Source organism: Oryzias latipes, chromosome 6 (assembly GCF_002234675.1).
Source record: "Oryzias latipes chromosome 6, ASM223467v1".
Lineage (NCBI taxonomy): Eukaryota > Metazoa > Chordata > Actinopteri > Beloniformes > Adrianichthyidae > Oryzias > Oryzias latipes.
The window spans coordinates 22,044,142-22,069,429 of NC_019864.2; the positions used below are offsets into that span (position 1 = coordinate 22,044,142).

The window sequence follows — 25,288 nt, forward strand, 5'->3', positions numbered from 1 at the left end:
GATGTTGGTTTTTCTTTAGAATGGACTCAATAAATATATTAAATCTTTATACTATGTCAGACATAATAAAAAACGTAGTCTGAGTCTGTCACAGTTATCTTACAATTGAATACCTTTTCACAAAATGTGTGGATCCGAAACATGAAGCAGAGCATGTGAGATACATAATATGTAAGCGATTTTTTTGTTCCCCGAAATTAATTATTGAGATAGATATCTTAGGCCATTATTATTAAAAGTTAGTAAGCTTTAGCAACGGGGGCAAAGGACGAGGAAAAGGCCAACCTCCTGAGGTGTACCTGGGCGTTCCAGATTCGTGGTTGTCAGGTTTGAAAGAATTAAGCAGGGATCGGAGAAAACCTGATTGCATACCAGATTTTATTTATAAATAATTATTTATATATTATTGAATAGCCTATTCTTTCTAGTTAAATTATTGCTTACTATATGTTCGGAAGAACTGAGGGGATCACTGTTAAACAAAACCATTCACTGAGAATTCACTAATTCCGCTTAAATTTGTTCTCGGGGACGAACATGGCAACCTCAAAACTAAACAGGAAGTTTTCCCTGGCGGGAAAACCGAAAACGTTACCTAAGTCGCTTTTGAAACGGCGTCAGATACGTTTATTTACAGCGAATGTCTAATTTATGCTATTGTTAGACGCCTCAAAAGCAGCTAAATTCGTTGGAGTTGGCAACACACTGAACGGAGTTTCGACCTACCTACATTTTATTGGCTAGTTTAGTTAGTTTAGTTTTAACTATGAAAGAGGTGGATAAAATTGTGCTCCTGTCAGACAAGGACACTACAACCGAACTTCAGAAGTACCTGTCCTCTCTGACAAATGACCAAGTAAGTAATACTATTTGATGAACTTCTTTGGTTTGTTGTTAAAATAAAGTCACGTGTTTAAAGATCATTTTCTCCTTCATTTCCAGCTTATTACTGTTATAACCAATAGTGCCCTAAAGGGCAAAAACGTCCTTACCCTGATTAAAGGCATATTAAAAGGTTAGTATTAGTGTTATTGTTATTATCATCATACCATCACCATTACGATCATACTTATTCACATTGATAATTATAATTTGCTTCTTTAGGTTCTCCTCCCAATTGCAGTGAGGGGTCCAATCGCAGGCTTGCTGTGTATCAACACTGCATACCTTTGTGTGAGTCCGGAGACCTTCAGACTGAAGTGGCAGCTGATATTATTGGACTTCTCATGCTGGAGGTAAAACCATATACATAGAATAAAAACACGGATCATATTCTCTGTACTTTCCAATGCTCACATCTGTAACATCTCAGAGGGATTTGAGTTATTTTTCAATCATTTTTCCTCAGATTTAGGTAGAGTTTGCTTTGCTGATGCACCAAAATCCTTGTTTAATTCTTGGTTTGTCTCTGCGTTTCTTTTCATTTGCAGACTCACACGCTGTCCGGGCCGTCTCTTGCACAGCTGGCAAATCTATATGTTGATTCCATCAAAGTGGGTAAAATGGGAAGTGGAAAATCTCTGGAGCTTTTTCCAACTATTCTCACTGCCCTTGCCGCATGTGAGGCCTTGTCATACGGAAAAGGTAACGTGTCATTCCTGCAGCTACAGAATATGGATTCGATTGAAGTTAATAGAGATAAAACGTGGGCGTTTGCAACTTGAACATTTTGAAGGTTATGGTATTTATTTTAGGTGAACTCAGTGGTGAAGAATATAAAAAACAGCTGATTAACAGTTTGTGCTCAAGCAGGTGAGGAATTTTAATTTTGAAACAATTAAACATCAATGCTTTACCATTTATGTACTAATTTTACAGGCGGGGATTGTGATTCTAATAGTTTTGGTTTTCTTTCCTTTTTTTTTTTGGAGATGGGACCCGCAGTGTGTAATTCATCTGACAACTATGTTCAGGTAAACTCTTCCAGACAATTATTAAAAACACATTTTTCTTCTTCTCTGTGCTTCAGATTGATCAATGTGTGTCTCCGTTTAGAGATGTCCCCTTGTCCTCGGACGAACTAAAATTCCTGGTGGAGAAGACACTGAGGATGTTCACCAAACTGGATCTGCAGGAAATCCCACCGCTTGTTTACCAGCTGCTGCTTTTGTCTGCTAAAGTGAGCCACGGCCCTGCAGTCTTCACTCACTCTATGGTATAGATGGCTAAATGCATATTTTTCACAAATGTGTCAGGGCTCTAAGAAACAAGTCCTAGATGGAATCATTAGTTACTTCAAAGAGCAGGACGTACGGCAGGAAGAGGAGCAGAATTGTGGGGAGTAAGTGGTTGATGTTACTTAGCTAAGATATTTTATCTTTACTGTTTATTGTTGAATCTTAAAGTCCCTTCCCTTTTCAGAGACATGGATCTAGAAGTTCAGTCCATCCCTCAGGACCAGCTGAGGCATGTGGAGGGGACAGTCATTCTGCACATCGTCTTTGCCATTCGGCTGGACCACGAACTTGGCAGAGAATTTCTTAAAAGCTTCAAGGTTATTCAGATGATATTTGTTTCTTCTCAGATTTATTTAACCTGCGCCATCGATCTGAAATTGCCTTTGTGCTCTGCAGACTTCCTACGCAGACATGTGTCCTTTCAGTGTTGCCCTTTTGCTGTCAGTGGCTCGTATCCAGCGTTATGAAGAGCAGGTGGGAAAAGTTGCTTTTTTTTCTTGTAACAAATAATGAAAAAACTTTCTCTGATGCTTTGTTTTTCTTTTGGTGACTTCCTGTCTTGGTGCAGGTGTTTGACCTTTTGAAAGGTGCAGTGATCAAAAGCTACAAGGACGAGCATCTTCAGCAAGGGTCAAAGTTCCTACAGGACCTGCTGCCGAGGCACTGCAGTGTCGCTCACATGATTCTGGACACCGTCAAGAACAGGTTTGCTGCCCCAAAAAAGTGTTTGGTAGTTATTATTGTTTTGTGTGACAGCTGAATGTTTGCTCTGGTTTCTCCCTGCAAACGTGAAGTTGGCTTTAGAACTAATAAGGATAGAGAATTGTAACTGTTTGTATCAGTTGACAGATTTCTGATGACCTTAAATCTAAAGCAATTTTTTAGTGCAAACAAATGTTTTAATGCAACTTTTGATGCGGATTGATTTCTTGTTTTGCAGTGTTTTTGGGTGGGATCACGTCACCCAGGGTCTGGTTCAGCTGGGATTCTTCCTCATGGACACATTTGGACCCAAACCGGGACCATTTGGCAAAACCACAGAGGGACCTGTTGGTACAACCCGAACCCCCACTCAGCAGGCCTGTAAGCTGGGGGGTCAGGTCCTCTTATATGGCTTTAAGGTAACGCGCCTCTTCTTCCATCAGTTTTCGCAGAGCGTGACTTCATGTTTACGCGGTTCCTCCTCGCTGCATGTGTCCAGATACACGAGCCAATCAGAGGAGAGATCCTTGAGCAGGTGCTGAATCGTCTGGTCACAAAGACGGCTTCGCCTGTCAGTCATTATTTAGGTAACACAAGCTTTTACACTGGACTTTCAGTTTATTATTATTTTTTTGCGAAACCATCCAGTGATGTTTCTGCTTTATCAGATCTTTTCTCAGACATCGTGGTCTCCGCTCCGATGATCCTCCTTGAGTCGTCGTCCAAGGTTATAGAGACGTTTGACCATCTGTCGTGTCTGCCTTTAGCCACGGTCCAGGGTCTTCTGAAGGCTGTTCAGGTATCAGACACCTGGATTCAGGAAAAGTTTAAAGGGAATACTTCTGTTGTTCACTGTTTTTATTCTGTTCAATCTGCAGCCCCTCCTCAAAGTCAGCATCTCTTTAAAAGATGCTTTAATTCTGGTTCTTCGGAAGGCCATGTTTTCCAGGTCTGTCCCTCTGTGCCTTTCTTCAGAAGAAAGATGAGTTTTGGGTCAAAACAAATACAAATCTTACATATTTGCTTTACTTCTCCTTTTTTTATGAAAAAACTAGCCAGCTGGATGGAAGAAAGTCTGCAGTGGCTGGTTTCCTGTTGCTGCTGAAGAATTTCAAAGTTCTGGGCAGCTTGGCTTCAAGTCAGTGCAGCCAGGCAGTCTCCTCCAGCCAGGTCCTTTTTGGAGAACATTAATAACTTAAAGATGATTCATTAAACCTCATCTGTTCAACTTTGTTTAACCGTGTTTCCCGTGTAGGTCCAAGTGGATGTTCATTCTCGCTACAACTCTGCTGCCAACGAGGCGTTCTGCCTGGAGATCCTCAGCAGCTTACGCCGCTGCCTGGGCCAACAAGCAGATGTTCGCCTGATGCTTTACGAGGTCAGAGGTCATTCTTTGTTCTCTGATTGCAGACATGTGTATCTCCACACTAAAAAGGCATAAGCATTGCTTTTTGCATGACAGGTCCCACTGATTTTTGTTGAAAGTTCCGGTCAAAGCGGTTTAGTGACAAATTTTATCACAAGGATCCATCCGTCCTTCTGCAGAACCAGTTCAAGCACTTTCAGGGTCACGGGGTTGCTGGAAAGCCTAAAAATCTTTTTTTTTTTTTTTCATTTCCTCTCAAATCTTTTTCAACTTTTTTTTTTTTTTTACATTTATTTAAAAAGATTTAAGTTATTTCTTTCTTTCAGGGATTCTATGATGTTCTTCGCCGCAATTCTCAACTAGCGAGCTCCATCATGCAGACCCTCCTCTCACACGTATGCATGTGTACACCCTCCATGTTCTAAGCAAACTGTTTAGATCAGAATGTATTTGACGTTTTTTTAAAAATATATTTCTAGCTGACGCGGTATTACGAGCCAGAACAAGACCTGCTGCCTCCGGTCAAACTGGAGCCTTGCATCACTGCTCACGGAGACCAAGTCTACCTTCAGGAGCCCCTGGTGCTTCCTTTGCTCCCATGAATACAGGTGCACCTGTTGGTGTGTGCTTTAAGCTAAACCTGTAGTGTTTTTAGGCTCATCTGGTGAGCTGCACGGTGCAGTGCCTGCTGTGGCTGCAGAACACGCAACAGTCGGCCAATCACAGCGCTGACGACAGCGACGACGATGAGGAAGAGGGAGAGGGGTATCAGTCTCACCTGCAGACGATGCTGGAGAGCGTGACCCGGCGCATGGTCAAGAGTGAACTGGAGGACTTTGAGCTGGTATGGAGTTCAGATCAGAAACTGCTCTCTTGAGTGGGTCCTCCTCCATCTTTCTATTCTTGTTAGTTCCTAAAGTCCCAGTCCAATCATCTTTGGATCTATTGTAGAAGCGTTTTTATGATGATTATGTCGTTTTTAGTCCCAAAAAAAAAACACTGTCGTTTTCTAGGACATAGTTTCTGCCGAGGAGTTCTTTAGAAATTTGCCTGTGAGCGGGATTGTTGGCGTGGAGTAAACCCGCCTGTATATTCCGATATCCCGCTAGCTTACAGCCCCTCACAACCTTAACCTAGCATTATTTCTTTTGCTCCTGATTCACAACAATTTGAATCAAGAAATATTCAAAAATGCAATTTTAAGCTTAATTTTCTGTCCTCCATCCTGAGAAAAATGTTACACGAACATGTTAAAAACACAATTTTCATCTGTAAACCGTGTGTCTGTAGAGTGGAATCTTCCTCTGTAAGGGCATGTTTTTATGATCAGGACAAGTCTGCTGAGTTTTCAATGGGATCCAGTGTTGGAGTGAAGAATAACATCTACGCCGTGCTGGTGATGGGAGTCTACGAGGTTCTGATCGAGTACAACTTCATCAAAGCCAAATACAAGTAAGACGGTCTGTGTGTATCAACCTTTGTTATGGTTTAGCATACATGTTTGGCACAGAGGTAGAGCGGTCTACCTGTGATCAAGGGATATGTATGCCCATGTTTCAGTTAGCACCTCGCATCGACCTTCAGCATCTAAATGTGTGCTGCTAAAGAACGTGTACATTTTTAGATGTCACCTCTGTCTTGCAGTAAGAGCCACTTCGAGGAGCTTATTGGTCTGTTCAACTGCTACAACAAGCTGTCAGAGATCCTGAAAGAGAAATCGGGGAAAGTCAGAGCTCCGTCACACAAGACGCCCCGCAGTCTGCTCTCCATGGGTTTCGCATCAACTCTCATCACTGTTCTGTTCAAGTAAAGCTCTCTAGAGTATTTGTAGTTTGCATTTAGTTCTACATATTTAAATGAACATTTTTAAGTAAAATATTCTTCCTTGATGACTTTTAACTAAATAAATTGCTTTTCTTTTCTCCCCATTAAAGAGACAACAGCCAAAGCAGGGAGGAAGCCCTCTCTGTGCTTCGCTCCAATGCAGAATTTGTACGTTATGCGTTAAGCGTAGTTGTGCAGAAGATCCAGCAACTGGAGGAAAGTGGACAAACGGATGGTCCGGATGGACAGAGTGCAGAAAAGACATTCCGTTTTCTTTGTGACATGACAAGGTTGAAGTCTCCTTCGGTCCCCCTCATGGGTTTTCTTCTCTGTGACTGAGTGAGCAGCAGGAGGTGACTGTTGTCTAAATGTCGTCCCAGCGTGCTGATGTGGCGGTACACAAACATTCCCAGTGCGGTGGAGGAGGCAGGGAGGAAAGACAAGCGCTGCAGCCTGTCCCAGCTTTGTTTGGAGGGTCTGCTCAGGATTTTCACCACCTGCCAGCTGCGCTACCCAGACAAGATGGCCCAGCTCCTCTCCACCATGGGTTGGACTCTGAAAGCTGGACCATCTAAAAACGGAAGAAGTACCAAAAAATTCAATGTAGATTTTTTTTTTTTTTTTTTTTTGCAGACGTTGCAGAGGATGAAGCAGAGCAAGAGGACGCTACAGAGATGAATTACTTTTACATCCGACAGTTTCAGGTACAGACAGGGATGTTCTTTTTCTCCTTTAATATTAAACGTTCGTGACTGGAAACTTTTTGGACTAAAATACCATCTTTGACTTGCCAACAGAGGGCGCTGTTCACTAAGTTAAGTGGAGGTGAGGAGGATTTCAACAGTAGAGAGGCTCAGCTGCTGGTCAGCATTTTGAGCGTGCTCTCACGGCAGCTGAATCCCTCCTCCAAACAGGTGAAATTCACTGATATTCATTATTCATTACAATGAAGGATGTCTCCCCCAACTTCTCTGTATTTCATTTTAAACAGTTTGTACAGATGATCACATGGACAGTGAAAATCTGCAAGGAGACAAGTTTTGGTGAGGCACATTTTTCTGTAACTTTATGCTGCTGCTGAAGTATCTTTGAATTTGTCTTGAGCGATCGTTTGTGATGGTTAATGTGTGTTTTTATTTGTATTTTTTAGAGGATTCTGCATTCTCTAAGGGGATGCTCTCTCTCCTGTTTAACCTCCATGTTCTCTACAAGTCTCCTGTCGGCCTGCTGCTTGAACTCTGCCAAGACATTCACAGCCAGCTGGGAGATATTGATGAGGTACATTAGTCAGCAATTCTTATTTTTACTTAAAGATCAGTTAAATGAAGTGTGCGTAAGATTTACGTAATTAAAAACATGAACTGCTCTTTAGGCCTAAAATAATCATTTCTGATGGATGAGCTAAACTTAAAAAAAAATAAGGAAAAATGTAAATTTTAACATCTCAAGTGACTTGTAGTTTGTAGGGCCTTATAGGCCTTATTTATACTATCTCTAAAAAACACTAAAATGTTACCACCATGGCCAATATTCAGTTCAGAAAGGTCCAATTGATGTATATATAGATTTTTTTATATTTTACATTTAAAATGTATTTTTATTTTCAAACCTGACTTCAAGATATTCTTTTAAAAACCTGGAGAGCCTCACAACTTTTGTCGTGCGTACAGTGACATAAAAGGAAATTCTAATTCTGTTTTTAGGGAACATTTTCAAACAAAGCTTTGTTTTAAATATTTCTGCCTTTAATTTCATTCAAGATCTATTACCAAAATGTATATAGTAAAAGTGGGGGGGGAGTAAATCCTACTTATTACATTTAAACTCAGAAAACACCCAAAATGTCTGTTTATCTTTGAATTAGAAAAGTATCTAAAGAAAAGAAAGCTTGAGATGATATTGTTTAACAAAAAATGAATCTTATGTGGTGTTGCTATAAAAAGATAAAACATTATCTTTAATGTTATTTTGCGACAGTCTTTTCATTAGTTAACGTTTATACCTGAGTCTGAGTCAGTTTTTTTTCATATCAGGATGTGGAAGTGGAAAAGCAGAATATCTTCGCCATTATTAACATGAAAACGGCTTCAAATGCAGCTGTAAGTATTACAAATGTTCCACTTTTTTTCAAGACAAAGCCAAATACACTATCTGTCCTCTGATTTGCTGCAACCAAAACCTTTTGACTAACGCATTTACAATCTTCTTCTGTCTTGTTCCAGGTGTTTGTGCTTTCCCAAGTAGAGAAAATTCTGGATGAAGTGGAGTGGCTTATTGCCCAAAAGAAAAGTCAGGCGGCCTCTGATAAACTCAACTGCGGTAAGACAGAAACCTCTTATATGGAACTAGAGCGGAGGAGGAGGAGTAGTGCTACCAGTTGAGCCAAACCCTCGGGGTTGTCACGTAGGTGAGGACACTCAGTCTGCAGGCCAGCAGGATCCGGTGGAGAAGGCAGTGACGCTGCAGCTGGGAACGCTTGTGACGGCGTTAAACGAACTGGTCCAGACGTCTCTCCAGCCGGGAAACTGCACCATCACTCTGCTGAGAGTGCTGAGTCGCACCTACAGCATCCTCGCAACTCTAGTCAAATACGTGAGTCGCCGCCTGAACAAAAATCCCTCTGAGAATGTTTGACACCCTCCAATATTAAGGCATTTGTTTATCTCACTTTATTAGTACATCCAGGTGTGTACGAGTCAGCACAGTGCACTTCCAGCTCGTTTTGAGAAACTGGTGAGTCCAGGTTGTTATTTCTCTTCCTGTTATCTCGTAATGTGGCTTTAATTATGGACCACAGCAGTCCTGGACGCCAAGGACCATTTATTACTATTTTTTTCTTCTTTTCTTCTTTCTTGCTGCACGTTGGAGCGAAAAAATGTTCTCCTGTCTTATACTCAAAAACTCACTTGTCCAAAATTGGTTTTACAATTATTATGGGATGGCCACATGACTTATGGCTTGGCGATGTGCAGCAAAGTGTGAAATTTTTTGCTCAAAATAGGAAAAGAAAACTTTAGTTTGTTCAATCTTTCATTGTGAATTTCATACACAGTCCGCCAGATTAAGTCTGAAATCCCAACAGACGTTTAGTTGAACTTTGACCTCAGGAAGAGTCAGCCATCTTGAATAAAAAAACAACAAAATCTAAAACTCCTGCTAGGGATTTTGAGCTATCACCCTATAACTCCTGGAGCATCATTTGGAAGCTACCTGGGAAAAAAAAAATTGTTTTTAAAATTTGTAGATTTTGAACGGCGTTAGCACAGCAAGCTCGCAAAAGTGGCATTTCCCTGTCCCTCACACAAATCTGACCAGAATGTGAAAATGTTATACAAGAATCGCTCAAACTGAACAAAATGATATCACCATATGAAGACATCAGTAGTGTGGGCGGGATTAAGAAAAAACTTCTGTTGCCAAAGGAAATCCAAAAATCCAATTCTTCTAAAATTCACACAGACCTGTTCGTCACCCCCAGGTGGACAAAAAACAAAATGGTTGCTATGGAAAAAACGTTTTCAGAAAAGCAGCCACTTTGGAAAAAAAAGTGCTGTTTTTTCCTGAGTTTGTGCAGCTGCCAGAGGCAGACACGGGGGAGTGAGGGGCATGTAGCAGACACTTCACCACTAAGGGGTCATAAGGGAGTGGCGGGGGCGGATAGCAACATTGCTCATGGCTTGAATTTAATGATTTGTTTGCAGGTCAAGTTGTCTGGCTCCCACCTAACACCACAGTGCTACGCCTTTATTACCTACGTACAGGTAGAGCCGGCATCCAGACTCTCAAACCGTATCTGTTAAGACCTTCTCCTTTCTAGTTTTGAAGAGCTTGTTCCTTGTTTTTTGGGGGGGGTAGAGTGGAGAAACCGCCGAAGGAGATGAGAAGAAGAAAAAGAGAAAGAATGACGTGAACACCGCTGCTTCTGTAAGGACTTTAAAAAGGTCAAAAACGGTTTAAAAAACTTTTATTTGGAATACACCGTAACCTTCCTTCCTTTCAGGCAAAGCTTTTGCGTGAGACAAAAGCCACCCCAAACTTGATCTTCAGTATTGAACAGTATGAGAAATATCTTATTACACTCTCAAAGAAGTCAAAGGTACACCTCAACTGCTACATCACATGAGACAATCTTTATGCAAAATATGCCGTCACCTGTTCCATGACTCTGTACAAATGTTCATCCAGGTGAATTTGATGCAATACATGAAGCTCAGCACTTCAAGAGATTTCCGCATCAATGCTACGACTCTGGAGGCAGCTCTGCAGGAGCAGGACCACAGCCAGGAGGTCAGAGCCTAAAAGATGTTTCTCACACAGTTGCTTTGCTCTTTTTAACCTAAAAATAATATCAGAACTTTGCCCAGAAATCAGATGAGCTTACAAAAATAAATAAATAACATGGCTCCTCATGTGTGATGCATTAAATGTCTTTTCTTTCTTGTGCTCCTCATGTCCCATTTCTTCTCATCCTTCAGACGACAGAGACACAAAACGGAGAGGGAACCCAGGAACCCAAAAAGAAGAAAAGAAAAGTCTGAGCTGACTCAAGGATTGAACGGGGTTATTGCAGTTCTGTGTTCTGTTTGTTTAGATGCTCCTATCTTCCTTTGTGCAGAGAGCCGTCAGTAATGTTGATGATCTGGTAGATGTCCAGCGCCTCACCTGTTGAAAGGTGCACACATTTTTCATCTCATGCAACACAATTAGAATGACATCTTTGTTCTGAAGGAGGATTCTGTTATTTCCTGTCCACATTTTAACAGGGTGTCATGAAAAAGCTTTTCATCCTAAAATGTAAAAATATGCTTTTAATTGTTTGTTTTATCATTATATAACTCTTGTGTTTTCGATTATTTCCTGTTTTGCTCACAGACATAAATGTCTTCCGTTTAGCAGCCTGACTGCAGGTCATTTCCGCCCACATGTGACCAATGAGATGAAAAGCAAAACTGTCAGGGTTAGTTTAAATATTCATGACTACAAAACTTTAACATTTTTGTGCACTTTCTGTATCAAACATTTTTATTTTCTTCTGTATTTCTCACTTAATTAAACATTTCTTCAAACCAAACGGGATTGTTTGTTCTTTTGCTTCATAGTGGCACTTCACATTTTAATATAGTTGCTATTTTTCTACTTTTTGGGAGACTGAAGTACAGGGAAGATGCATAACGTGATGAAGAGGATAGCAAAGAGGTTCAAACCAGCTCTGCTTTGAAAAAAAAGGACCCAGAACTCACCGGGCGGAAGGCCGTATCTCCGCTCCAGTCCTGTGGGGTTGGATGGAGTCACACAGTCCATGATGACCTCCTTCCTCAGGCACTGGTCGACGTCCACTGAGCTGAAAAAAGCCACAGACTGGGGCAGGTCCTGCAGGCCTAAAGCATGTGCGAACACGCTCCTGCAGGAGAAAAACAAGCAAATACACGTCAGTCTCACTTAGATTTAAGGGACCATGCATGACGCTCAAATCCAACCTGGTGAGCAGGTTTGTGATTTGAAGAGCCAGCGCTGCCCGGTAACGGTCCTCGCTCCGGACCAGGTAGCGCACCTCATCGTGGATGCTGATGCAGAAACGGCCATCGATGTTGTGCTCTTCAAAGAGCCACTTCATGGCCACCAACATCAGATGCAGGTAATCCACTGCAGAGCTTTGAACCACCCAGTTAACTCTGCTGGTGATGAACTGAACAAACACGAAGGTCACTTGAATTAACTGCAAAGCTGTAATTACATAAACTATATCATCCACATCCTAAATGATCAGTAACTGTTTAAGGACACTCAGTCCTTAAACAGTTATGCTGCTGAATAGCGATTAACGATTCGATTCAAATTATTACTAGTTACTGAAACGATTTATAGTCGTTGGTTCATTTTAAACCTTCCGATTCACTGACCTAAAATTGATCCATTAGATCTTTAGCCGAAAATTCAACCAGTGTGACTCAGAGACAAACACCTGGGCACTGAACAGTGCAGGTCAATTTGAATAAAAACTTGCCTCTGATCGGATCAATCTAGTTGGATCATAGGAATCTAAGTCAAATCGTGGGTTAATCAATCAATCGCTACAGCTCTACTGCTGAAAATCTCTCACCTCGTTTCTAACAGCCTTAGGCTCCAGAGCTCTGCTGATCCTGCAGTGTAAGACGGGAGTGGCTGGCTGGGCTGACTGAGCGATGCTTTCCAGCTTGTTGAACATATCTGACTCTGTGCCTCCAGCCCAGACGCGTTTACCAACAATATCCCACTTCTTCCGCCGGGACCTTGTAGTGCCCAGAGAGGAAGTTAAAAAGGTAAATAACTCAAAAATTGTTTAAAAAAAAAAAAAAAAGGAGTTTGTTTTATTTTGTTTGCAAACTTACGAGTGTGAGGCCACTTTAGAAATCCTCCGCAACTCCTGCAGAGAGACGCTTCCATCCTCCTCCCTCTGCACATCAATTCCTAGTTCATTCACCAGCCATTCGCCCTCCTCTGACAGATGATATCTAAATAAAAAAGGGAAATACTGAAATGCAGACCAAGTGCTCCACTGATTACATGAATAAAACACATCTACTCGTTGAGCTGACCTTCGTATCCCCTTGGTTAAGGCGTACATCTGCCTGGCCTTACTGGCAGCTTCCATCTGATTGAGCCGATGGTTGAATTGCATCAGCAGCCTCTCAGCAAAGGGCTGTCCAGCACCGTAGATGCGTCCGTAGTTGAAGACCTTTGCATGCTCCCTGCTGATGCCCACGGCATCGGCAGTGCGACTGTGAAGGTCTGTGCCCTGACTCTTCTTCCCTTGAAGGGTCATCCAGCCAAACGCCGTACAACCTGAACCACAGACACCTCACATGTAGATGCTGGTCAATATTGATGATGCAACCAGTTGGAAGGGGTGGACATTACCGTGCATGCCAGCAAAATGAGCCTCTCCAAGCACTGCTGCAATCCACAGCTCCTGAGAGTCCACGTCTGCTCCTACCAGGTGATATCCAGGAGGCACCTGCACCATGGCCTTCAGCTCACTGCCAACTCGATCTCTCTGACCAAACATGACATGAAAATTACATTTCTCAACTTTATAAACTATTATAAGTCAAGCTGAACGAGATATGAAATCACACATTTACCCGAGCATTGCTAGCAGTCAGCCATGTTGGCTCCACGGCCCTCCGAGTTACAGTCCCCGCAGTGACAACCTGAGGTAATATAGCACCATACTGGCCCTCTTCATCAAAATCTTTGTGTCTGTGGGAGACAAAGTCTTGATTACACATGCAAAAAGAACTTAATTAAGAGTTACATTTCCATTAATAATCAGTGCTTCAAACCTGCTGACGTTACGAGGAAGCTCTCCCTTCCTCAACCACACCACCATCTGGGAGCTGAAGCAAAAGGAGGAATGTACTTTCAGCTTCATCAAAGACGAGGAAGGTTACAGTGGAGGTAACTGACCTTATGCGTTTGTGTGCGTTCCTCCAGAAGGACATCATTTTGTTAATTTCCAGGGCTAGGGTTGCGTTGGTGCCGCCTCTTCCTGCTCTAAGAGTGCCATCTTCCATCTTCACCAAAAAGTCCTTTGAAAAGGGACTGCCGACATTGTTGTGGTTACCATCCTGTGAGCAGAAGTAGGAAGTCAAGAAAAAGAAATACTCCAGAGGCTCCCAGGGGTAAAACGAAACCTTCTCTCCACCTTATGGGGCAATTTGAAGAACCAGCAACCTGGAATGTTTATATCATTGTAGGGACCATTTCCATGGTGATAATGGCAGTGACTTTCCTCTGGAAACAACAGTGGATCTGGAGACTTTTAAGGACGTGTAAAAAGAAAAAAAAAGCATAAACTTTTTGAAAACCTAACCACAAACAGTTTCAATATAATTCCAAAGATGCTCACCTTCCTCCTCTTCGTGTCACTTTGAACTGTTCCAATGCCGTTTTCATCTGACAGGTTCTCCAAAGAACTCATTTCCTCCACCTTTCATAGATGACAAACAGTGTGTAAGATCTTGGAAATGCGGCTGAGTATCACCACCGGAATACTGAATGAATTTGATTTCAGATTAAAACTTCACAACTCAATTCAACAAAATTAAATAGTAATTTTTCTTTTTTTAGTTTGCATTTCAAAGTCATTTTGTTTGCTTATGAAAACAGTTTCACGACAAGGGAATTACAGTTAAAAAAAAGAACTAAAAAAACTAATCAAAAGGTGGACATTTCCCCATTAAATGTCATTCTTCTGACAAAAACTAAAACTCCTTTAAAAGAAAACAAAAACATTGATTTTACAAAATGATATGTTCTGAGTGGAAAATGGATTTACTTCAATGACTCAAAATTTTAAACCCAGCCGTACTAAGGAGCTTAACGTTTCACCACGGGGTGACACAAATCAGACTCCAAACCACAAATATGTGTTTTTTTTTGTTTAAGATATGAATAAAATCCACATATCTCTAAAGGATCTATCCTTTTTATAGAACTGAAAGCCTCAAGGACCTGGAAATTGTTCGAATTTTAATATTTAGTTTTCATCTAATCAACTCCATAAAGAAAATGCTTTAAACACACCAATATTTTAGGGTTTGAGCACCTTTTCCCACACTGAACTGTCAGTCCATATAAGATCATCAGAGTCACCAGAATCCAAAGACTTAGGCTGCACCTTCCTGTTCTGCTCACAATACTCTTTGTAAATCCTCTCGATGGATCTGTAAAGATAGCATGGCTTAAATATCTGTTAAGTTCTATTTTCACCAAAGTGTAATGCTACAGCAAAGTACCTGTGTGGGCATACAGGGTCAGTGTTTTCTCCTGCGGGACTTAAATTATCCTTCCGCCCAGGAACCAAATAGCCCCACCCATGCTTCTCTGTGTAATGGAGGGGAAAGCCGTCCCACATCAGACCCATGAGTTTGGGTGTCAGTCTCATCTGCAGACTGATGAGGCTGGCTCCTGGTGACCAGCCGTCCTCCTGCGACATTTTCTCACAAAGCTTACGATACCACCTGCAACGGAAGGAATCAGGGCAAAGATGATGCAATCGCATTTTGATATAAAAACACAGGAAGTCTTTGACATGAAGTGGATCTTCTTGGTGGAGATTTACCCCGGATGTCCGGGCAAATGCTGTCTTCTTTTAGGAAGTCGATTTACTGTTTCTTTTAGTTTTTCAACAGCGAGCCTGCTGGGGCAGAGCCCCTCCGTTTCCTCCTCAGATGGTGGACCTGGATCTAAAAATGGCAATAACGCAAATGATTGATTAACATCCATTTGCATTGTTGTTCATCTGTTCCACATAAGTTCTCCACAGGCTTCTGGGCCTTTACCATCCTCCCAGTCTGGAAGAGGGGTGGACACTTGGGCTTCAGCTGTTTTTTTAGCTGGTTTCTTCTTACTAGTTGGCACTTTTTTCTGCTTAAATTCCTGCACATCCCACTCGAGATCCCAAAGCCAGGGGTCTTCTTTGTATCTAAAAAAACACACAAATCACAAGTGTAGACTAAAGCATCAAGCATGAAGATCTTGAACAAATCGTAGAACAAACCATAACAGTCAAGAACGAGGAAAATGTCCGCTGTCTGACCTGGCATCCTGCAAGAGTTGGCAAGCATCGTCTGCTAGAGTCATCAGTGACTTCTTCATCTCTCTCTGGAGATCATCGTAAACATCCTGACAGTCTTCCAGGTATCGATGCCAGTTCTGATTGACAGGGAGGTAGCTCACGCCCATCTCGAGCATTCCGGCAAACGTCACCGGATGGGGGCACCTTTTACGAACAGAAGAACGGTTTCATATACAGCAAAAACATACTGACCGTGACCGTGGGATGGAATGTCCAAACCTCTCCATGAAGAGAGGCATCTGTTCTGTGAACACCTGGTGTGTGGCCTCCACATCCAGAGCGCAGTACTGCATCAGCTCCTGTAGGGGGAGGCAAAAGCAAACTCATCACTACATGGGGATTGGTGTTTTCTGCATTCTTGTTTTATGTACAGCACCTTGAGCTGTACGTATTGTTTTACGTGGCAACTGAGAGAGAAATGCTTTTCATGGGAGAGAACCCCTCTAACCTGAAAATTGTTCCGCACATCTGTCATGTTGCCTTTGATGAAGATCTCTCTGGCCTCTTTCTGCAGAGGTGGACCCCCCACATACAGATCATAGACATCAGCCAGATTGTTAATGCTGCTGATATTTACCCAGTCCCAAGAGCCAATCTATGCACAAAAAAGGCTTTTTAGTAAAATCAAAAAATAAAAAAGACAGATTTTATTTTTCTGAAACCTAAGAATCCAATGTCCAAGAGTGAAGTGTACAAACCACTGGTCCGTCTCTTTTCTGGCCCGTTTTCTTAATGTGTTCCTTGACCTCTTGTAGACCCCTTTTTTTCCCCAACTTGTTGGCCATCCACAGTGTGCGCTGGAACCCTGTCAGCCCTGAGATGGCCATGTGAAGGCTCATGGTGTCCAGGAAGCGCACAATTGAACCCTGGCCAGAGAATAGTCAACTGATTTATACAACAGAGACAAAAAACTGCTGAGTCCTGGACACAACATGAAACACTTTTCCCCTCTAATTATTAATTTGTGCTCATAAATCAGTATTTAGTGCACACAAATTAGCACTTTCGTAGCCACAATTTAGTATTTTTGTCACCACAAATGAGTATTTTATTAGTCTTCTGTGGGGACAAATTCATATTTTGTGTAAAAACTCATTAAATGCTAATTCGTGGCGACAAAATACTAATTTGTAGACACAAATTATTAATTTAGGAAACCATTTGGTTGTTTTCTTAATGTCATGTCCTGGGCTCCATAAAAAAACAGACAGGCTTTGAAGTAAAAAAAAAGAAAAAAACTGATAAAAGACTTTTATTAACTTTTAAAAGGTATTGCTCCTTGATGTGGGATCTATCAAAACTGACGTTATGGCCCACTATGAGCCTCTCCTTCCACTGACCGCCTGGAGGACGAGATGAGTTTAAAGGTGTTTCCAGAGGAATAAGCTCAGCCAGACTTAGCTGGTTTGACCAGGAGTATCGTTCCTCTAGTAAACGTTTACTGCACCAGGAATACCTAAGAAGACAGACAGCTGCAATCATGCTCCTTCCCAGAATTCCATTTGGTATTTTGAGTAACACATCTCTCCCACTTTACATGTTCTAATTTTGCCCCATTTCTCACCAGTTTGTGGGAGACAAAGCGACGGCCAGCGTAGGACACCGCCCCTCTGTCATGCACACCTCCACATCAAACACTAGAGCAGATTCATCTGGGAAATCAACTTTCTGAGTCCCCCCATTGGGGCCATAGCGAGTCCAGCCCACCTCCCAACTCCACTCCTGAGGCATGGATGGCAGCTCCGCCTGGAGCAGCTTGGTGACAGCTTCAAGGTAAGGAAGGCTCTGCTTCTCAGCCAAAATGCGGAAGTGCTCGTCGATGTTTTTGCCATACATTTGGGGGAGTTTAAGCTCAACGTCAGGCAACAGGGACGTTTCCTTCCCCCACAGCTGGTGCTTCTGCAAGTGCTTTATGCTGCGCTCAACAGCCTCCTCACTGTACTCTGGCACTACCCCACGGAAGATCTGCTCATGGAGATTTTTTGACAGCATCTGAATTTTGAGGGGGTTCAAACGGGTCTCAACAGAGTCCTCGCCCTGGATGGAGTGAGGTTTGGTGGAGAAGCAATATTGTGGATTCCTCCATCGAAGAGAGAACAGAGTCCTCTGCAGAGAGCAGCGTAATAATAAAGACTGCATCACCACATGAGGATTTCTCAACAGAGCTGGAAGATAAAGATAAAACAAGAAACACTTCTTACTTTTCTTTACAATCAATAACAACAAACAAGAGGTTTAAGTGAAAAAAAGAACTACAGAGCTATTTTCCTTTTCTGATCATCATGTGTCCTCTTGACAACTAACGTTTAGCACGTCTAACTAAAAGTTATGTTCTAATATAGGAAGGGTTGTAAAAATAAAAAAGATAAAAAGTTACCGTAGTTTTGCAGGTTTTTGTAGCTGCTGCACCACCAAACACGTGAATGTTTTGTGAACACTAAAACTTGCACATGCTAACTTTGAAAACAGAGTAAACGTTTATTTTCTGTGCCGTCTATCTTCTTTATCTTTAATTCCATTTCATTAGTTTTCAGCACGTGCATTTCGTGCTTCCATTAAAAAAATCTTTAAAAGGTAGATTCTGTCCAGTAACTAAACGCATTTGCATGCAGCTACATCAGGAAGTGAGTAGCCTTCACAGACACAGAGCCAAACAATACTGCAGCGACATCACGCGGTCTGGATGATCACAGCATCTGAGGACTGTATAATCAGGTATTTTGTGTTATCTTTTAAATGTTCCATCAAAAATCTTAAACATCGGATCGATTTCCCTACACAACAAACCCATGCGCTCCCTGTCAGTCCACAAAATATATAAGTAGTGAAATACCTAGTCGTAAGTACGGCAATGTGACATTGTCATCGGCCGCGTGGCCCGCGAAGGCCAGCCGTATATACCTGTAACACGGAACAGCCAATCAAATTGCAGCTGCTGCAGCATAGTCAGCCAATCAAACTGTGGCTTGTGTAGCGCTGTCCAAGCTGATGAAATCCTTTGGTCTCCAGTTCGAACCCCGGTTAGAGTGATGTCAGTCAGAAGTTGTGGTATAATAAATGTTTTTGTTAAACTGAATATGACATTTCATAATTATTGTTTTCTACTTCTGTCTTTCCTTGTGCCAAAAAACAGTCATGATCTGTTGCTCATTTCAATTTCAACCATGCTTTATTAAGATATTAACATGCAATAAATAAATAAACAGTATTTAACACAAAGTGTTCAACCACGTATTTACAATTAAAGGGCATTAGGAATTAAATATGCAAAAATTAATACAAGTAATTTAAAGATGTATAATGAATTGAGGTAGAAGTAAATATTGTTGCTTTTTCTATCAAAACTTAACAGTTCAAGAACAAAACTGTAAGAAAATTGTCTTCACATAATAGATTTCACAAACTAAATTACAAATATCTTCACATTGAAGGATAACATCAGGAGTCTCATCATAATCAGTGTGTGACCATGAATGCAGTCTTTAACTCGGTCAAAATATGGCGTGGCAGCAAAATCTGCAAATGGCATCCTGGGGTTGGTAAGGCCTTCTGCTGCATAGATCTGGTGTACTTTTTGAGAGATGTAGAAGTATTTCACATCCCCAGACTGATAAAAGAAATGAACAGAAGATCCATCCTCAAGGTAACAAGGCTGCCCACAAGCAACACAGTTGTGTGTCATCTTTTTCCCTGGTTTCTGCTCTTGTTGCTGCTAAACTACAATCTCCTTCACCGTTTTTTCAACGTCAGTCTTAGTTATAGGAGCTTCTTCTGGTTTAAGCATGAGGGAGAGTCACAACTGGCACAGTAACAGTTTCACTTCCTTGAGTGAGTTCATACCACAGCTGCTGGGTCTTCATAGGTTTTACGGTAAATGATGTTCTGAGGTGGGATTCGCCACAAGGAGATCATATTCATTGCAGGTCTCACAGGTGGACACCCAGGCCACAGTCCTAAGGCTTCCATCTCTGTTTTTATCCAGACCTTCTGCTGGGGAGAGCAGTTCCAGCTGCTGACATCTTGGTCATAGCATGGAAGTGGTGAAGCAGCAGGCGTTGGCTGAAAGTGAGCAGGAGGAGGAGCTGCAGAAAGAGCTGAGGGTCTTCCAACAACTGCTGCAAAAATAACACGAGTTGTTGTTAAATAAAATATTTTCATTAAGTCCAAATGAATACAGTACTTTGAATTTTAGTCAAACTTAATGCACTGACTGTAGGTTTTATCCTGGACACTTTGAGGCAGTTCCAAAGCGAGGAACTCTGGTGGTACTGGCAGAGGAGTCTTCACTGGAGCAAAAGAAACTGATAAAAAAAGACAGTCAGAAACAGACAGGACGCTGCAGCAGAGGAAAGCTGACAAATGATCCTCAACACTCACCTGCATGTGTAGCAGCAGCACAGCTGGACCTCTCAGGCTGGTCTGGATTCAGATAAACACAAATATCCATCACTATTTACAGTTCTTTGTTAGTAATTGTGCAAAACACTCAAAACCATCTAAGAAAACTTGCTTAATAGAACAGGTGTGGTATGAAAATCAATAAATGAATAATTATTTTCCTGTTTTTATATTTTGATTGACCAGGAAAGGGACCATTATGATGTAATAATCCATGTGTAACCACTTTACTCTGACGTGTTAAGGCATGTACTTTTGTTGTAATTCTGCTTTTTAAGACTGGCTTCTTTCAATCATTTTCATACCAAACCCATGCAAATAAAATATTTCTGAATTTACCCTCAATGACGAACAATGAATACTTTCAGCATCACAAAAGCAATCACACAAAACACCTGCATTAGAACAGGCCTGAACGTGGCCAACCAGCAAACAGCAGATAGGAAAAGGTGATCCTGGTTTATGACAGAACCATCAGGTAGCAGCGGCAGCGGCGGCAGCTAGACCTGTACTCAGTGAACCTGAAAGAAAATAAAGCAAACATATGAATATTCTTCTATTTGAACAGACACATTTAAAAGTGCTGAGTGTAAAGAAAGGACTGATCTAAGACTAACATGTAGTCTAATATCAGTTTTTTCAACAACTAGTACTACTATTCTGCATACAGAAACATAATCAACACATGATGCATGTTGGTGCTGCTTACTTGGTTGGGTTGGGATTGTTGGTAAATACGTTGGGCCTGTCATCTTCTTCACTACATGTCCCTGCTCTTTAGTAAAAAAAAATAAGAAAAAAGGTTTGAATTAGATGTAGTAATTAACACTCAGTGTGTACTTGTGTGTGATTTAGTTTTACCTTGGAAAGGGAGGAGTTTGGATAGAGAGACAGAGAGCATCATTATCTCCAACTCTTCATCATCTTCCATTTCTAAGAAAGACACTGAAAAGATGGGAAACATCATTTTTACCATCTTTAATAACGTTTTCATGAACGTCAGCATGAACGTCTAGTCTGCCACAGACCTGGAGGACTAGAAGAAAAGAGGAGCTGAAAAACTCTGAGTCTGAGCCTCTTTCCTCTTCAGGTACTGCTCGAGCAGGAACATATTGCTGCCTGAAACACACTGTTTCATGAGGATAAATGATGCATATCCATGTTCTCTTTTCTCTCAGACATCCCTCCAGGTTTTCTTAGAATGCACACCAAATCCAACCAGCTGGTTGTCCTCACTACTTGTAGGTGGCTCCGCTGATCTTTCAGCTAAATAGTTCCTCAAATCTTTGACTTTGCATATTCCTGCCATACAATATATCTGCATGTATATAATCCATTAAATGCATCATAAAATACTGTAACCCCTGTGATGCATATTAAAAATAGCATAGAAAATGTAATGTAACCCCTGTTCACCTCCACATTACCTTTGGTAAAATGAAAAAGGTTTTGAAAACACACACACAGACACTTAACTGCTCAAAGTTTCTAGTTAGACATTCTTCTTATCCAGCTGTTATCCTCACCGCTGGAGTTTCATGTTCGAAAAATGACGGAAAGAGAAATGTCTTCAAATTAGAAACTTTGTCCTGTATTTTTTTTTTTTACTTACATCAGACTTTAACTTGACTTTAACTTGTTGTGCTCTTGTGTTTTAACAGCGATCGGATCAAATCTGGCCGCAGGATTGTTGTTGTTTTCTCTTCCTGTCTGCTCTTCCTGTAAAATCCTTACTACTAAGGCGATGTGGAAACAGCGCCCCCAAAATCCCGCTAGTGGTGGAAAAGTATATTACATCCGTAGTGTTAAGAACTACCATAGAGAATGAATGAGAAAAGTTAAGAGAGTTAAGCTTAACCATTTTCCGTGGATAAGGCGTCTGACTTCGGATCAGAAGATTGCAGGTTCGAGTCCTGCCGCGGTCGAATTTTTTGCAAGCTTGCGCGTTTTACTTTTTGCGTGTTAATGAAGATGAAACAGTCGCTGTCGATTACACTCAAGACGCTGCGCATGCTTTTGGGCCCGAGATAAAACTGTCCTAACCCTAACTTTTGCTGGTAATTCCTTCATCATTCGCTTGGCTGCAGTGTGTTTACAGTTGTATTTTATCGAACAGTGGATGGCGGACGACACAGTTGAAGTTGAATTGAATTTGGATACCGATGATGAGGAGCAGGAAATCGCTCGGAGAGGAGCCGTCTTCAGGTGTTTGCCGGACAGCTTACAAAGCGACATAAAAATGATCACCAAAACCTCTGTCATTTCAAGCTACTTTATTTTTAATGCCCCAGATTTTTCAAACATTGAATCTGATTAATTTCTTATGTTGAAATTAATGTTCCATTTGAATTGCAAACTGCATGCAGGTGTGCAGAATGATTGTAATCTAAACACACCCAGCATGACTCCTTTTTTCCTGTGATGTCAAGTCAAAACTAAAATATTGGCTTGTATTTCTTTGTTTTTTGGTTATAGTTCTTTAAAAATAATCTTTTTTGCATGAAAGAAAATTACATGTAAAAGTTAAAATGTTTGTAGGGACAGCAGCAATACTGTTTTTAAAGGAAAAATTGTAAAAGTATGACCAAACTAGTCATTATGAGTTTTGTAGAAATTTCTGTGATGCTTTTGTTCTGAATAAAAAGAGTTTCAAAAGCCATTTTTTTTCATCAAAAATGTCCCTTTGTCTCAGTAAAATTCTTTCTGTTGATCCTTTTTGTGCTTTTAGTGGCAAACTTTGATTTTATGCTGAAACCAAATATATTGATGAGCCATTATTTCAACTCCTTTGTCTCCAGGCAGCCCCTGGCCTCATTTCTCCACTTGTTCTTTCGTCTGGTTGCCCTTGTCATGTATCTGCTGTGTGACTGGGATGGCAAGAACTTTGAATCCTGTTTTTTTACCATCATTGGTCTGTTGTCTTTAGACTTTTGGTACGTCAAGGTAAGAAATCATTTTAAAGGCACATTTTGTTTTACTTTTTCCACACACATTTTAGTTCCTTTTTTGTTTGATTTTGCTGATGTGGATTGTTCACAGTCCTGTCGTTTCAGAATGTAAGTGGCCGACTGCTGGTGGGGCTGCACTGGTGGAATCAGATAGACGAGGATGGGAATAGTTTTTGGGTATTTGAGGCCAAAAAAGTAAGTATCATTTTGAAAGAGTTCACGTTAATTTTGAAGGGTTTAACTTTAATGTTTGTGCATTTATTCAGAGATCCCCAAACACTGGGACACAAACAGAAGCAAGAATATTTTGGCTGGGCCTCATCATCTGTCCCCTGATCTGGACAATCTTCTTCTTCACCGCTCTCTTCTCGTTGAAGATTGAATGGCTGGTGAGGCTTGTGCCTGCTCTGCAGATGCATGCATCACATACAACCCAGTCTCATCCCAAAACGTGTAGTACGTTTGTCCACTGGGAAAAACGTAGTAGTCCTACAAATACTGTGGAATAAATCTGCTTGCAGTTACTCGTGATTCCATGCTTTTCCCTCCAAGTGGTCAACCTCCATTGTTATTTGCGCTGTAAAGCTGGAGAACAGAACGGTCAGCTTACATGTCAAAGCTCCAATACACAAGATCTCTTCCTTCAACGTGTGAGTTTCTGCCGTTCACCGTCATTTATCCTCGTTTTATGATGTTGAGAAATGATTTTTTTTTTACCAACCTTATTTAGCCGAACATCCTTTTTGGATTCCTGTGAAAACCTTCTGCTGCATTTGGACCAGCAGGTGGCCATTTGTAGGATTCAAAGCTGCCATGACTTCAGGATATTTGTTGTACTTTAACATCAATTGTCAAACAGCAATAAAGTCAATAAATCATAAGCACAAGAGAAGCTTTTGTGTGTTTTTTATTTTTTATTTATTCATCATATACTAAAATAATTTCAATCGTTTAAAGATTTTAAACATTAATTTTGTGCAGTGTTTGTCCTTCCTATTCTTTTTGTGTTTTTTTTCCGGTGTGTACTTTTTAATTGCTTGGCTTATCTCTTATTTGGTTTGGAAATTTTACATGTAAAACACTTGAAGTGAAGCTGAAGTGCAGTTTTGTTCTCACCTTCTTTGTCTCTTTTCAAACTGTTGTAAAGTCAAAACTGTTGAAATAGATCAAAAACTTCGAGAAATCTTTCAGGGGAAATATGTGAAAATTGAACAGTTATAAAATAAAATTAGACTAGAAGTAAGAGACGATTTTATATTTATTCATTTTGCCACTGAAGCTCCAGTTCACTCTGTGACAAACGTCTTATTCTTGATAACAGATGAGTATTATTATGCACCGGGCTAACTTTTCCGTTTCATTCATTATGATTTGGAGAATGTCAGACTTTTAGAGAGCGGGACATCTCAAAGATCCTTTATTTGGCGGGAAAGATCACCCCTCCTCTCCAAAAAAAGAAACAATCAGAGTTCAGATTAGTTTATTATGGCATGCAAAGGTTTTAAAATAATCAAAATGTCAAAATTTGTAGCAAAAAGGGTTTATTGATCACAACTTGACTCCATATATCTATCAAAACAATCTTTGTGATAAAAAAAGGCCAAATATGATAACTTGATTAACAAATATTTGATTTTCCCTGGCAAAGATTGCAAGAATTGTACGACTAACAAATAATGAGATAAGATTTGTTTTCACATTGATAATTTCTTAATTTTGTTTCTACCAATGGCGGGTGGCGTTTTTGTGGGAGATGAAACTACTATGTTTTTCGTTCCATACTTTCTGATATCTGAAAATCAATCTTTTTTTTAAGGAAATTGTAAATGAAGAATACATTTAATCTCATTTAGAGATAAGATAACATAGTTTGGGTTTTTGTATCTAAATTTCTAATTTAAAAAATTTTAGGTGATGAAAATTAGAAAATTAAAGACACACAATTTGTGCCGGAACAAAAAACGATTTTTTTGCAGGCATCTGTTTACTGTAAAATATAAAGTTATTCCACTCATAGCCGCGTCTACAATGAAAAATAGTTATTTAAAACATTGATAATGCAGTAATATGGGTTAGGAGTAAGACGTCTTGCTGCACAATCTTTGTAGATTCGGTGGACTCTGATTGGTCGAGAGGCCGCCCTGGTCCCCTTGTGACGTCAACGCGAGAGCTGTTGTGAGGAGGCGTGCAGGCTCCGGATGAGACAGACGCTGGAGGATCGAAGATGCTGCCGGAGGCGCGTGGGAGCGACGAC

General features: G+C 40.9%; 3 protein-coding genes across 6 annotated transcripts; 2 read left to right on the forward strand and 1 right to left on the reverse strand.

Annotated features, from left to right (window-relative positions):
• Positions 1-557: 557 nt before the first annotated feature.
• Positions 558-10,675, forward strand: fanci (Fanconi anemia complementation group I). The gene is made up of 37 exons (XM_023955932.1): positions 558-856; positions 943-1,015; positions 1,105-1,235; positions 1,431-1,584; positions 1,695-1,752; positions 1,872-1,913; positions 1,996-2,119; positions 2,196-2,281; positions 2,362-2,494; positions 2,574-2,651; positions 2,746-2,882; positions 3,118-3,298; positions 3,379-3,466; positions 3,548-3,678; positions 3,758-3,828; positions 3,935-4,049; positions 4,135-4,257; positions 4,572-4,640; positions 4,725-4,826; positions 4,901-5,089; positions 5,576-5,697; positions 5,890-6,051; positions 6,180-6,359; positions 6,450-6,616; positions 6,703-6,773; positions 6,867-6,983; positions 7,061-7,112; positions 7,220-7,347; positions 8,103-8,168; positions 8,292-8,388; positions 8,477-8,661; positions 8,746-8,802; positions 9,771-9,830; positions 9,925-9,993; positions 10,070-10,165; positions 10,255-10,356; positions 10,545-10,675. The coding sequence occupies exons 1-37, from the start codon at positions 767-769 to the stop codon at positions 10,605-10,607; spliced, it is 3,969 nt and encodes a 1,322-aa protein (XP_023811700.1). The 5' UTR covers positions 558-766; the 3' UTR covers positions 10,608-10,675.
• Positions 10,017-22,335, reverse strand: polg (DNA polymerase gamma, catalytic subunit). 3 transcript variants are annotated; one of them, XM_020704135.2, is made up of 23 exons: positions 22,247-22,335; positions 17,253-17,853; positions 16,949-17,144; positions 16,387-16,554; positions 16,137-16,283; positions 15,908-15,987; positions 15,650-15,832; positions 15,393-15,535; positions 15,173-15,296; positions 14,847-15,071; positions 14,657-14,774; positions 13,958-14,038; positions 13,754-13,867; positions 13,516-13,676; positions 13,392-13,445; positions 13,191-13,308; positions 12,967-13,102; positions 12,645-12,891; positions 12,438-12,560; positions 12,170-12,338; positions 11,547-11,755; positions 11,310-11,470; positions 10,017-10,731 (listed from the first exon to the last, which is right to left on the reverse strand). In XM_020704135.2, exons 2-23 carry the CDS (start codon positions 17,825-17,827, stop codon positions 10,667-10,669), a joined length of 3,597 nt encoding a protein of 1,198 aa, XP_020559794.1. In that variant the 5' UTR covers positions 17,828-17,853; positions 22,247-22,335; the 3' UTR covers positions 10,017-10,666. The 3 variants fall into 3 exon arrangements, with proteins under 3 accessions (XP_020559794.1, XP_004070139.1, XP_020559795.1); XM_004070091.4 differs by lacking the exon at positions 22,247-22,335 and adding an exon at positions 18,066-18,181; XM_020704136.2 differs by lacking the exons at positions 13,754-13,867; positions 22,247-22,335 and adding an exon at positions 18,066-18,181.
• On the forward strand, positions 18,322-23,923 carry LOC101167614 (Golgi apparatus membrane protein TVP23 homolog A). 2 transcript variants are annotated; one of them, XM_011476292.2, is made up of 6 exons: positions 18,322-18,403; positions 22,885-23,029; positions 23,140-23,229; positions 23,301-23,423; positions 23,556-23,684; positions 23,765-23,923. In XM_011476292.2, exons 1-6 carry the CDS (start codon positions 18,372-18,374, stop codon positions 23,789-23,791), a joined length of 546 nt encoding a protein of 181 aa, XP_011474594.1. In that variant the 5' UTR covers positions 18,322-18,371; the 3' UTR covers positions 23,792-23,923. The 2 variants fall into 2 exon arrangements, with proteins under 2 accessions (XP_011474594.1, XP_004069768.1); XM_004069720.4 differs by lacking the exon at positions 18,322-18,403 and adding an exon at positions 21,990-22,291.
• The last annotated feature ends 1,365 nt before the right edge of the window (positions 23,924-25,288 follow it).